Below are 13,892 nucleotides of genomic sequence, written 5' to 3' on the forward strand. Positions count from 1 at the left end.
GTTGTATGCTGGGTGTCTTCGGGGGAATGGGGGGAAGGAGAGGGGGAGGAGGGGTAACAGGGTGCCTGCCAGATGACTGCTCTGTCAGCCCTATAATGGGCTGCCATCTGCTGTCTAGCATACACAAAAGCAAACAGTGTGTGTGTGTGTGTGTGTGTGTGTGTGTGTGTGTGTAAGAGGGAGAGAGAGAGAGAGAGTTTGTGCTCAGAGGGAGAAGGCAGAGGAGATTTGGTTGGATGCCTGCAGGCTGTTTCATGTCTTCAGTGTACAAGGTAGACACATATATATGAAAACACAGACACACCTTACGAAGACCATTAATGGTTAACTCAGTGACAGAAGATATAGAGGGACAGGACCTGTTCTGGACAATAAAATTGAAGTTGCGAACACTGCAGCATGTCAAATGTTACAGTATATGTGAATAAAAATAGTGGAAATGTGATACACTTTTTGGGCTTTTTATGCCTTTATTATAGATCAGTGGAGACTGACAGGAAAGGGGGTGGAGAGAGGGGAATGACATGCAGGAAAGAGTCGGACTGGCCGGGAATCAAACCTGGACTGCCTGCTTCTTGCACTTAATGTGGTACCACTCGACTACCGGGCTGCCCTAAAATGTGATACACTTTTAATAATTCTCACAGAAACAGTTTTTTAAATCTAAAGAGTCTGTGCACAACAGGTACCTGTCTACCTGTCAATAAGTCACTATAATAGAAAGATTGCTTCCCTTAAATACATGCATGAAGCATAAGGTGGAAAGACTGCTGCCAATAACCAATTAAGAGGCAAAAGGTCCATGACATCTTTCAACTCTCAGTGTGGGTCAAACAAGAACAAAAGACCCTCTTGTACAAGAATGAGAGAGAAGGGAGGACAGATTGATTAAGAGGACATGGCGTGCATGTGGTCCCCGTGCGTTTATGTGCACATTGTTTGTATGCGTGTGCACTGCTGCTCCTTCAGCATAAGGCAAGTCATCTCGTTCTTTGCCTGCCTCCATTTGGGGGGCAATTGAGTGAATGGGCCTGTAAAACCAACAGCCCCGAGGACAAAGGAGCCCAGGGGCATTAAGTCACGGGTGAGTGGGCCCCTTTAGGGCCAGCAGCTGACCCTGTGGAGAGGCCTCTTGTTCTGATGGAGGGGGCTCGTGCCCCTAAACCCCAGGCCAAGTTGACAGCATCCCAACATATACATACAGACATTACAGAGGGAGTCATCTTAAACCACTCTACCAGTCGTCAAACCGGGGCCTCAGCAAGTCACCTGCTCAGCTGTCAACTCCAGCTGGGGTAAAGTGACAAAATACAATCAAAAGGTAGCGGATTTACTTTTCCATTTTCAAAGAAATGGCTTTCAAGAAATCAGTTTTTGGCAAGAACTCAAAAGGTTGTTATGCCTGCTGTGAGCATGTCAGAAAAACTAAAGAATGCTCAGAAATCTCTATTACACTGGAAACACCATGTAACATTTGCTAATTTGTACTCGGGCACATGCCAGAGAAAGAAGACGTGGAAAAACATACAACACCGGAAATTACCATGGAAGTCATGCAACAAATGCATTTATTTTTCCAAATTAAGTACATGGTTACAAAGACAGTCAGCAAGATTTCTATGGTACCTTGGTTATGAGTTCAACTGAAAATGCTACAAAATATAGCGCAAGTGTTACATCTGTGATTCACCTTGTAAATGAAAGCAAAGTCCAGCATCTTGTGTATCTTGTGTATTGCTCATGCATAACTGCAGTAGTATATTAACAGATGCTACTATCCTGTCTATGTACTTAACTCCCTCAAAACCTATGCTGTTACATGGCCAAGTGTTGTTAACATACAAACATATCAACTTGGACTTAACAAATGGAATGTACAAACACAAGTCAAACCAAACAAAAAGAACATGTAACACAGATATATACAAATCAGACACATCTCAGACACCAGATTAAAATACAAATGTCTTGTGTGGATGTTAATCTACTTTCTGTTTTAGAATTGTGTGTTATACTCCTGATCTTTCCACTTGATCTCCCTGACAAGATTCCCTTCTTATTCTCACTCAAATGCTTAACGCAGGATAATCCAGATTATAACTAATACTGGATCCATTAATGCCGATAATACAAAGACCATTTATAACTGTAGTGTTACTTAACCAGATTATTAAAGGTTTGTTTCAGCATGGTTAAAAATGAGTCTGTTAATATAGAAGCACGGTGCAGCAACGTGTATTTACATTACGTTTTATAAAGAGTGAGTGACAGGGACGTGGGGTCTTGCTCAAGGGCATTTCAGCAGGATAAAATGTTGTTGACACACTTGCTGCTGAAATAGTCAAATTTAGATCTTGTTGTAAAAGGATGGTTTGTTAGCTGTGATTTTTTTTTTTTTTTTTTTTTTGCCCAGAGCTATCTGTCTAAAAATGTTTTATGGGAGGCTTTTATGTTGTGTATTTACACACATTTTTCTGCAGCAGAACAGGAGAAAAGAACATGTTAAAATCAAGCAGCATGATCTTAATGTCAGCATTCATTACAAAATGGGGAGACGTCCATCTTGCACACACCCACACACAAACACACACACATGCGCGCACAAAAAACAAAAATAAAAAAAGACAAGAGCTACATCATCAGAATGAACAAACAAACATTAAAAATTAAATGATGAGTAAAAAGTGCAATTTGTCTATGATTAGAGGTCGGAGATGGAGTCCTGCTACCTAATAGCGAAGAGCACATTTGTATCAAAGGAAGAAAAATGTCCTATCTATATGTTACAAGATGACAGATTCAACTACACAATGATTACTTGCTAGACCTTGTCTGTTCAGGAGAAGAAATTAACATTAAATTAGTGGCAGTGCATGTTCTTCTAACTTGGAGTAATGAAACTGAATGGTAGCCCAATCCTGATTTTGAAAAAGACAATAAAATTCTTCAATAATTTCTCTTAAATGTTTTTTTTTTTAAAGAAATAAATAAATTAGTAGACATTAAATAAATAAAACCTACAGCCTTCACGTAAATAGTAAATCCTTCTCGACCAAATGCCTGTTGTAGAACACTGATGATATGAGAACTGGTCAGACTGACTGATACAATGGTGACCATTCATTTTGGATTACAGAGAGAAATGCTTTTAGAATAAATGAGGGTTTTGAGGCTGTTTTGTCAGCAAAGTTAAACTTCTTAAAAAAAAAAAAAAAAAACTCATGGTATCCGATTTATATTAATATCTAAGCTTTAGAGCTGTCAGATAATAAATAAAACAAACAGAAATAAACATAAAGGTACCCTTCCATTCTTGAGGTTCTTACACATGTACATTGCAATGAAATACATTCAACCGATGTCTCGACGGACACTATGGCCTTGGAAAGGAAACGTCGTGTTGTTAAAAAAAAAAGATACCATCACAAGTGCTATCCAGTTTGCCCTTAAAAACATTGCTCCTTTCTCAGCAGCAAAATCAACTCAGTAGTGCAATACTGACAGCTTCCTATTTCCATCCTCAAAAACTTCACCTCACCGTGGATAAGCATTCAGCAATGTAACGCTGCTGTCCCAGAAAAACCACGTACCTCCATCTGTGTGTCTCTAATGTAAAAGCAATGGTTAAAATGATATTCTGTACTGTATGTGTCTGTTTGAAACTCATGGTGCCATTTTAAAAATACACAGGTGTCATTAAAAAGCTACAAATGTTGCGTGTACGTGGTTTTTATCTGGTCACAACAATGGGGCAGTTTAGCAAAACAAGTTGGAGGAGATACACAATGAGTAGCGTTACGTCATAAAATGTCTTTCTTGTTATTTAAACAATATATTAACGATATAAAACTCAGAAGCAGCCACTGCTAGTAATAAACACTATTTCTACAGCCTACTGTATGTGCAGGTTGTTTCAACATTACTGACTAGTGCAGGAAAAAGAAAAATCTAGCCTTTTTCATATCTGTACAAAACTGCTCATGTAGCCAAGTTGTGTGTGTTTTCAAAAGAAAGTACAGGCCAAACCTATAAACAACAAAGTACTTGGGCAGTCACCTACAAGTGTGTTGAAAAACAATACCAGCAGCCATGCCTTTTTGTGGACGTCCTTGGCAGTGCATTTCTGCATCAAGAGAAAAAAATAGAATCATTTGTCTTCACTGGATTGTCTCTTACAGGATTCAGTGGAGGTTTTAGTTGTTGGATGGGCGTAGTAGTGTTGCCTGCGCAGCAAAGGGACGGCTTTAAAGCACAAGGGCCCTTGAGGTAGAGCCAGACGACGGGTAAGGGTTCAGGTACTGACGGGCCTGTTCTGTCATTATCAGCTGATCCTCTGTCTTCCCATAAACCACTGCTTCCCACTCACTCACCTGCAGAGGAAAAGGCCAACAGTTACTCTTGTAGCTTATGCCTCACTATCTAAAACAAAACTTGTCAGAATTACACAATCCTGTATCTACAGTTCACATAATTTTGTTTGCGATTGCATATGGGCAGACTAACTATAATTGCAAGATATCTGCCACCACTGCTACACCATAAATGACCTGCAGATATTTTTACATACCTGTACAGCAGCGTGTTTTGGTGCTTTGTGGGAGGCAGGGAGCTTCTTCACCCTTGGGCTAGTAAAGCGGTGGGGATGTACAGGGACTAGTGAGGGCTCCTCTCTTGCAGAGGTCAACGGACGGTTGCACTCCTCTTGCTCGGGGTCAGGGGTGATCAGTGAGGAGCTTGTCAGTAGACTTTCTTCTGGCACCTGCAGTATGACATTCAGTGAAGGATGTAGCTCATAATAAACAAGTATATATTAATAATATGTAATGGTGCCCTTGAATTTGATTCAAATACAATAGCATTTTAAATGTATTGTGACAATTCCAAAGGCTGCATCACCAGGTCAAACATGCATGCATGGTCAACCAACTCACACATTTGTATATTTAAAGCCCCCCAGGAAACCACATCTCACTACTGCTATCCACTGAGAGGTTACATGTCCCCAGTCAAGTGCACATTTGTAGTAGTTAAAAAGTTAGTTTTCACATCTACCCACAGGATCTGAACCACTGATTTTAAACAAGAGTGACTTACCTGTGCGTTGTTGAGCTGCTCTTGGAAGAGTTGGACATTGAGACAGTCTTTTCCCCAAGGGTCTAGCACAAGAGACTTCCGCACTTTTCTAGCTGGGCCATCCATCTGAAATCAAAAGACCAAGATACAAACAGTAAATCCTCTTTTTCCATTAAGGGTAGACTGCAGCTTTACCTCAGCTCTATGATTAACTTTAGGGAATTTTGTTGAAATATTTATTTTAACAAAAAAACAGCAAAATATATTTATTCATTCCTACTGATAACAGAGAGCGGATTAGTCATGGAGTGATGGCAGATGGTGTGCATGCTACACGTACATTATGTTTCCATGCTCTGTAGTCTGGCTGGACGTCTGCTCTGTTGAAGATGTCTGCTCCAGTTTCCTGCTTCAGAACTTCCCGAATGTCCTCTTCTAGAAATGCCAAAGGCTGCGGCTGAAAAACACAAACACACATATAAATATAAATAAATAAGCCGTATAATGTATATATACCAAAGTTATCATGAATATATGCACACAGGTGAATGCAGACAGCCACATCTGACGCCTTACCTCCATCTTCAGGGGCCCATGCATTTTCTCCTGAGCAGCCAAAGCATTTTTGAAAGGAGTCGGTGTCCTTGGGGTTGGAATCATTACAGTTTTACGCAACTTGGGGGTCCGCAAACTGGAGAGTTAACAGAATATATTAGACAGAGTGCTCTCCCACTACTATCTGATTAAATTGATGTTAAAGATTCATGTGGGAAATTCCCACAAAGCATAATCATAGTAGGTTTTTAGGGCAGCTCTGGAGAGATGTGTACTGCTTTAATATTTTTATTTACCCATCATTCTCTTTCTGGTGCTTAGGTGTGGTTTCTTTGTGGAGCGGCGTGTAAAGGAGACACCTTTGGCCACACACAGGAGTCGAGGTGAGGGCAGGATTATCCAGATTCAGATGCTCCACCCCTGATATGTTGCAGAACTGGGGAAATAACCACACATGGCATGTCAGTCACACAACCATAGCAACCACAAATTATGGTATGTGAAGAAAAACAGATTTCATTTACTCGTGACGGGGTAAATGGCAGTGACTTTGTGGGCGTTTTCTTGGGAGAATTTGAGATATTTTCCAAAAAGGAAGAGCAGGTCCTGTCACATAAAGGAGATGTTTCCCCTCTCTCTCTTCTCCTCCTCCTCCCAGAGGATGGCTGGGAGGGTTTGGATGAATTGATGGGAGTCAGGGAAGTGACACTGCCCAGACCAAATGAAGCACAGTTCTTGTCTCGGCCTGAAACGGCCGATGAAGAGTTGACTGTGTAGCCTGTTGAATTATCAACTGTCCTCTCTTGCAGGAGAGTGGTGTAGCCCGCCTGATTGTGCCTGGGCGGCGTCGTTGTCTCCGACAGGTCGAAACTGGCCACGTCGCTCCATGCAACAGGGTCCTGCAGAGCAAAACACATCTACAGTAGATCTTTAATATATTCATGGGTATTTTCAACAAATTCATACTGAGATAGATGTTCTCTTTTTCTCCTTCACTTGCTTACAGAGTCAATGAGCTCCATGGTTTCTGCAAACTCTGGTATGGTCTGCAGGGTGGAGAGCACAGTGCTGGCCTCCACCGCCAGGAACTTGCTGGGAGAGACAGGAAGTGGTGCTGGAGGAGCCTGGGGAATCTCAGGGCCCCTCCAAGTACTTCCCTCTGCCTGCTCCTCCAGGCTGCTGCTACTTGTGGTCATAGTGTCATCCGACACACTGTCTGACCAGGCTGAGTACTGCTCCAAGCTCTGAGGGACAGGAGGGAGACAACACTGCTGTTAGACCTTTGGCTTCAGCAGCAGTTTGGTGGCTGATTTGATGTGACACTGGCAGATGTCATGTAAAATTATTGTAAATTTGTATCAGATTTGACCAAAACACTGGTGATAACATACAGTGGTGTCCAGAAGTCTGAGACCACAGTGGACCCCACTGTATTTATCCAGTCTTGACCACAAAATCTTACAATATGAAGTCACTGCTTGTGAAGGATGGGGTATTAAATGAATGCAGTGAATGAAATGTGAAAACAATGTCAAGGGGGACAGAATAGGAACAGGAGAGACAGAGTGCTTGGGTCAAAACCAAACTGCTGGCTGAGCGTGACCATGGGGACTAGGGTGGGGGGATGAGGGAGCGGGTTCATGTTGGGAACGATGGTAATAGGGAGTGAATGTGGCTACCAAGCAAAGCCTCAGGCCAGTCTGAATGAGTAGCAAGATGGGGAAGGTAGTTACTATAGCAACACTACAGCAAATCAGGCTACAGGCACGCATACATGTGTGTCTTGTTTTCACATGTATACACTGCAAAAAGTCCATCACTGAGTCAATTAGACTGAAGAATTCAAATCTTCTTTTCCTTAAAGCAAGGTAAAGTTAACTGAGGAGATGGGATTTGAGAATTTTCTAGAATCAAATGTCAGACTTTTTTTTTTTTTTTTTTAACTTTTTTACCAGATAAAAGCTAAAAAATATAAAACCTGGTTCAAGAAAATTTGTAAGATTATGCCTTTATCTCACTTTAATTTGATTTTAAGACTCAGTTAAGTAACATATTTCATATTAAAATGACCCTTTTTACAGTGTATGTAAGCTACAGACACAGGCGGGCTATGCTGGCTAGGTATGCTAACACACATTCGGAGTGTGTTCTTACACATGGACCTCTGCACTGCACTTGTCGCTGGACTTCATTCTCTGCTGACATAAGCAGCAGCTCAAGCTCCTTAATTCTTTGCTCTCTGTCAGGATCATCCAGGCAGGATGGCTGGAATAAACAAATGTCAGGGAGGAGAGGTCAAGAGGACAGGAGGAAAGGAAAGAGTTAAGAAAACCAGACATAAAACAGATTTACACATAAAATATTTACGGGAGCATTTGAGATTTACCCCCTTTTGTCTGTTATTGAATGTTAGATGAAAATAACAGGACATTCAAGTTTTTGACTTGAAGTCCAGAGTTAGCAATCACAAGGATATCTACAGAAAGTCCAGAAAATAAAGATTGTGACAAGTTTTCCCAACCAGCATGCAGAGAAATCTACTCAGACTCACCAGTATGAAGCCTGAATTTTCAGGAAGACTGTCCATCACGGGTCCACTGTGAGGATCATACGGATACCCCCCCATCTAAAACACAGAGAATCACACTCAGGTAAAACTCACTGAGGACAAAAATAAAAGAGATGAAAACATCATATAGAGGTAGACACAAACTGAAAGAGGACCTGGTTGGGCCCCAGTATCGACAGGGGGCTGCGATCACAGTTCTGGGGCTCTGCTGGAGTGGGAGGACACAGCCTGTGGTGGCGTCTCTTCACTCCAGTATGAGGGGAACTCAAAGCCTTGCAGTCATCTTGCAGGTAGCCCTCATGCTCCACCTTCCTCCTCATGGTGGAGTTCCAGTGGTTCTTGATGGAGTTGTCCGTCCTGTTGGGAGAGAAGATCGGGATTTTGTACCAAATCACCTCCTCATTATTTTTACTGGTTGTAGAGATATGGAATGAATGTGTGAGGTTATATTTACCGCCCAGGAAGCAGCTTGGAGATCTCTGCCCAGCGGTTGCCCAGACGTTTGTGGGCTTCATAGATGATTCGATCCTCTTCCTGAGTCCATGAAGACTTTTTCACCTCTGGGTTGAGGTGATTGTGCCACCGTTCACGGCACTGCTTTCCAATCCTCCCCTGGAGATGCTTTGCGATCACTGACCAGCGCTTGGGGCCATACTTGTGTACCAAGTCAATCACCTATAAAAACATCACAAAAGGAGGGATATTTAGGAGATAGCTCTGATTTCTATATCTATACCCTGCTGCATATTCTGATCGTGTTCTTTGTCATCTTTTTTTTTATGAAAGCATGGAGTAAGACCGTAAATGGATTCATTTAGACTACAAGCTTGTATCAAGAGGGAAATCAAATTTTTCTTCTTTGGATATTTTTAGCCAACAGCAGCTCCAGTGTTAAGCAAACTTTGTCTGTAACAGCAGAGCTTGTTTGGCTGTTTCTGTTCCAGCTGAAAAAAATTTGTGATGTTATTGCTGGCAGCCCCAGCTATTATTGATAGCTCTTTGTTTCTGTTATGATGCCAAGATTTCACAGGAGTGAGACACCATTCTTGACATTCTTGAAGAACAGTGACCCATTTAAGGAATGCACTGCTCATCTCAGAGCTGCAGAAGAAATTAGAGCTTCACTCTGTACAAAGAAGGGCTCGGCTCTAAACAAGTGACTTGGAAAGTCTGTGTTTTATTATGGATGACGTAGTGGAGCCTTTACTTTGCAAAAAAGAAAACGAGAAGCTAAGGCAAAGAAAGTTTTTGGCGGGAAGAAGTCTTGCACATGAGCACAGCCCTGTTGGTCTGAAGGTAAAAGATACATTACATAAAGTGGCATTTGTGTGGGCATTGTGTTCTTTCACCTAGACTAAGCTCCTAACACTCCCCACAGCCTCCTTCTGTCTCACCTATCATTTACCTACTTCATCTCCCCTCTTTCTGTCCAGAACAGAAACTCCCAGCTCCTCTTACCTTTTGATCCTCCTCTTTTGTCCAGGGTCCTTTCACCAGCTCTGGGTTGAGCACCTTCTGCCAGCGGTGCTGACACTGGCCATCTGTCCTCCCCTGTGACAAGAGACACACCTCATTACACCACTCCACTGCTTCACAGTTATACCTACTCATGACAGCAGTAAATACATCTGCCTCTCCAGTCACCACAGTTACCGTCACTGTTGAAAGTTTTTATGGTTATTAACTTATAGAATGGAAACAAATGGACCAGTACGGCATGAAGAAATTAGATACTACTCTTAATTATCACAATGCAAATATATTACAGTGTATACTTACTGGAAAAAAGTTGGCTATTAATTTCCAGGAGTCAGTTCCATGCTGCTCGACAAGCTTTTTCAGCTTTTCATCCTTAGAACAGGGAGAGGCAAGGAAGAGAAAGAAAAAGAGACAGTGAAGGCACTACAGTATCCCTGCTGAGGACCTTTCTTCATTTAAATTAACTGACTTTGTCCACTTTCATTGTCTTATTGAATAAAATAACAGCAGTGATCAATAAGGTTCCCCTATGATGTACTTAAACACGTTCTTATTTACAAGAAGATAAAGTATGAATCTTATGCTTTGTAAAATCTCCATTGCACACACTCAAATAACCAAAAAAAACCCCTTTGAGTGCAGACCTCACTTGTGCCTCCAGTAAACTTACCTCATCACGGGACCACTTTACTTTGCACAGTGTCTTTTTATCTTTGCTCTTCTCTTTACTCTCTGGATCTGTGGAGTGCAGCTCTTCATCCTCATCATTGCTAAAAATACACAGGGAAAATGTGGAGAGAGTAAAAGAAGAAGAGATCTTATTAATGATGCCAAAATTTCTTTAGGAATAGGTATAATGATATGAATATTCTATTGCATGGAAATTGCTGATACAAGCAACACTTCCATCAGTGTCTAATGTGTTTCAAATACATACTGTACTCAGATTAGACATTCAGGTTCAAATTTATGCTTGTACAAATGCAAACATGTAAAGCTCCCTAATGTAAAGGATATCCTGTCAGTGAACAAGCTCTCAAGGTAAAGGAAAGTGCTGGGAAAAGCTCAGCTTTAAGTAGATTGTCAATTTAACTAGGTTGGCTTGTTCTTTGCTGTGATGCAGGCTCAAAGAAGTGTGGAGAAAGATGTGGCCAGTGGCGACTAATCACTGTTACCCATATAGCAGCACATGGCAATTTCACTTGACAAGTTACCAAGTAAACTCGCTGGCTGTGGTTGGGCACTACAGGTTCAAGGTCACAGCCAACACAAGTAATAAAAGGAAACACAAAAAGGATTTCAGTCATTCTAAAAAGACTACTGGACTCAAGCAACATATTTTTAGTAAAATAGCACTGTGTGAGTGCAACAGAAAGAACAATCACTGTCTTATTTAGGAGAGCAAGATCGGATTCACCAGAACCTTGTCAGAGTAAAAAAGAAAGAAAGACACAACATGTACTCATGTATGCCTACATACAAGGACATAAAATTCCTCTCTACTGACACAAGAAGTTGGCAGGTAGCACTCGACGTCTGTGATCCCATAAAACTTGCTGCTGGGCAACACTTTCTTTGTAGTGGTAGCAGACTTTAATAAATACAGGAGAAATTAAGTTTGCTGTTCCCAAGAGCTATTACCATACAGCAAAGCTTAGCAATCACACAGAAACAGCACACACAAGGGGAAAGTGCTTGTATAAGACTGTGGATGAAAGCTCTTCTTCAGTGAGGGAACTTGGAACATGCCAGCTGAAATTTTGGTGTGGCCTGATTCTCTCACTAGAGCAAAGCGAAGTAGGGAAATTAGTCTGGACCATAGGCTGAACAGGAAGGAGGGGCATGAAGGGGCTGCAGGAGAGGGGCGATCCCACATCAACAGGCTCTTTCACCTCCAGAGGTGTGTGAGTGTGTGTGCGTCATTTAGATGGAGGAGGCGGTGCACTGGGGTGTGGTCAGGGGAATGGCAAAGTCCTAACGGTCCAGTTGTTCAAAAAGTTTAAAAAAAAAAAAAAAAGCCAGACTTATTTAACCTCTTCACTTTTGGTTCAACATGTTATTTACCCACTTAACATAGACCCAAATGTACCAACCATTCACTGTATTTCCTGCATGTGATTTTTCATCATCAGTCTTCATCAAACAGTTAATAGGATACTGCAAAATACAGGATGTGCAGGTCAAACCCATGAAAGAAAAAAGCTAATCATCTCTCTCCAGATGTGAAGACAAAGAGGAGCATGTGGTGAGGATGAGACATAAACAGCTAATTCAAGCTGAATGAACATAATCTTCAGTAAACTAACAATTATCTTAATTTTTTATTGAATTATTGAATAATCGCCATCATAATTCCCCACAGCTCAAGGTTCCTCTTCAAATTGCTGAACCTACAGTCAAAAACCTATTTAATTTATGACATTAAATATTAGGGGAAAAAAGTAGCAAATTCTCACATTCAATAAGGTGGAACAGCAAATGTTAGGCATTAGTGGCTAATCCGATGAATCCATTATTGATATCGTTTTCTATTAATACCATGATGATTAACTAACCATTTAATTAACTTATTGTTTCATCGTGAATTGTAAGCTTTTAATATGAATTATTATGACACATGACAACACTTCATTGCCAGCCTCTCTAATATATTGCACCTAGCTGTTGTTGAATGTAAACAATCAATGTTCTGCCCCCCTTGGTCATTTTAGCTCAAGAGGCTAATATAACTTCTTAAGTCTAACCACAAACACTTATGTTTTCTCAGGTACTTTTTGACAGAAGGTTTCTGAACAACAAAGAGGGGCTTTAGAAAGTCTTAGGTACTTTTCCCAGCTGTTTTTTTTCTTCCTAGTTGCAGAAACACAGTGATCCAATAGGACCAAGTGAAAGATGAAAGGTAAAAACACAGCACAGATCTTATTGGATGTAGCTTTTTTTTTCTTAATCTGTACTCTGAGTTTTGGAGAAGACAGAATCTGACTTGTAAAAAAAAAAAAAAAAAAAAAAAAACATTATTTATTGAAACTTATCACCTTCAAGTAATGTGTTTCCAAGAATACCGCTGTTACATAACCACTGTTATGGGCTGCGCGCCTCCCATGTAGAGCAAAAAGTATGATTCACTCTGTACTTGATAGTCCCAGCAACATTTAGAAAACAACAGTGTAACCCATGCTTAAAGCACATTTACAAGATATAATTTTTCAACTTTAAACTTCTTTTATATTTCACATTACCCGTGCTTATTTGCAGGCTGCAGGGAGAGGCGCATTGTTAACAACTCAACATTAGAGCTACTCTTCATTAGCCAGTGTTCATAAATCTCATGAGTGGACCTCTTTACAGTATAACTGTGCAGGTTCACATGCAGGATGCTTTATGCTGTCAAAGATGAAACTTGCAGTGTGAGTGCCCACTCTGCATGAACAGCTCACAGATAAAAAAAAACAAAAAAAAAACTGATGTTATTTTTTTTTTTTTTACCAGAGTTGCACAGAAGCACTCGCTCCTGTGACAGATGGCTAGCGCCCCGGATAATGAAACAGCGCTGTGCTATTATTGCTGGCACCCACCTGCGTGTTTTCACGTTGTCCATGACAGTCAGTAGGATGGTTGAACCTTTTCAAAGACGAACCTGTGTTGGGCAGCTCTTTAGAAAACCACATTAATAGATGTGTATCCATAGAAATCGCTGTCAGTCATTGCTGGTTTCTTCCGAGCCGTGGCAGTATCGTAGCTAGCATTATTCGGCTAGCCACCGCGCTAACTTATTGCACAGTCCACAACATTACGCTCTTTTGGTAAAAGCCTTGATTGTCGTCGATAACATTTTTTTCCAAAGCAAAGTGTCTCTTCTGGCGCTTCTCTCTTAAAAGGAAATGTCACAACAAAAAGATATGAAGACGGAGAGACTAAGACGTTACTCCCATTGCTCTGTCCGGGCTGTTTCTATCTTACTTCACTGTGTTTCTATTTAGCGATATGATTTTTGTCCATCCCGCCGATTCTGCCGCCCAGCCCTCTGCGCAGGCGGCCTCGCTTCTGATTGGTCCAGAACGGAGCCGTGAAAAGAAAGAGTCGGTACTCGAAGCTGATAGGTCGCCGGCGGAGCGATGCTCGAGCGTGATTGGTTAGAACTTGAAGGAGGTTCAGTTTCATTGGTTGAAATTCGGGGAAGGCGGTCGTTAGTTTAGAACAACTGTGCTGTCACCTT

The 13,892-nt window shown here is 41.3% G+C and overlaps 1 protein-coding gene across 3 annotated transcripts; it reads right to left on the minus strand.

The window, feature by feature from the left end:
- Positions 1-1,548: 1,548 nt before the first annotated feature.
- Positions 1,549-13,709, minus strand: mybl1 (v-myb avian myeloblastosis viral oncogene homolog-like 1). Of its 3 annotated transcripts, none has more exons than XM_071485248.1 (16): positions 13,252-13,709; positions 10,347-10,446; positions 9,977-10,048; positions 9,656-9,748; positions 8,652-8,872; positions 8,353-8,554; positions 8,180-8,254; positions 7,783-7,893; positions 6,633-6,872; positions 6,153-6,527; positions 5,925-6,064; positions 5,650-5,764; positions 5,414-5,530; positions 5,095-5,199; positions 4,568-4,759; positions 1,549-4,370 (listed from the first exon to the last, which is right to left on the minus strand). In XM_071485248.1, exons 1-16 carry the CDS (start codon positions 13,272-13,274, stop codon positions 4,245-4,247), a joined length of 2,307 nt encoding a protein of 768 aa, XP_071341349.1. In that variant the 5' UTR covers positions 13,275-13,709; the 3' UTR covers positions 1,549-4,244. The 3 variants fall into 3 exon arrangements, with proteins under 3 accessions (XP_071341349.1, XP_071341348.1, XP_071341350.1); XM_071485247.1 differs by having other exon boundaries at positions 6,153-6,545; positions 13,252-13,708; XM_071485249.1 differs by lacking the exon at positions 7,783-7,893 and having other exon boundaries at positions 6,153-6,545; positions 13,252-13,708.
- Between the last annotated feature and the right edge of the window lie 183 nt (positions 13,710-13,892).

Source organism: Trachinotus anak, unplaced genomic scaffold (genome assembly GCF_046630095.1).
Source record: "Trachinotus anak isolate AG129_WGS33_773 ecotype Australia unplaced genomic scaffold, CSIRO_AGI_Tana_v1 ptg000009l, whole genome shotgun sequence".
In the NCBI taxonomy this organism is placed as follows: Eukaryota; Metazoa; Chordata; class Actinopteri; order Carangiformes; family Carangidae; genus Trachinotus; species Trachinotus anak.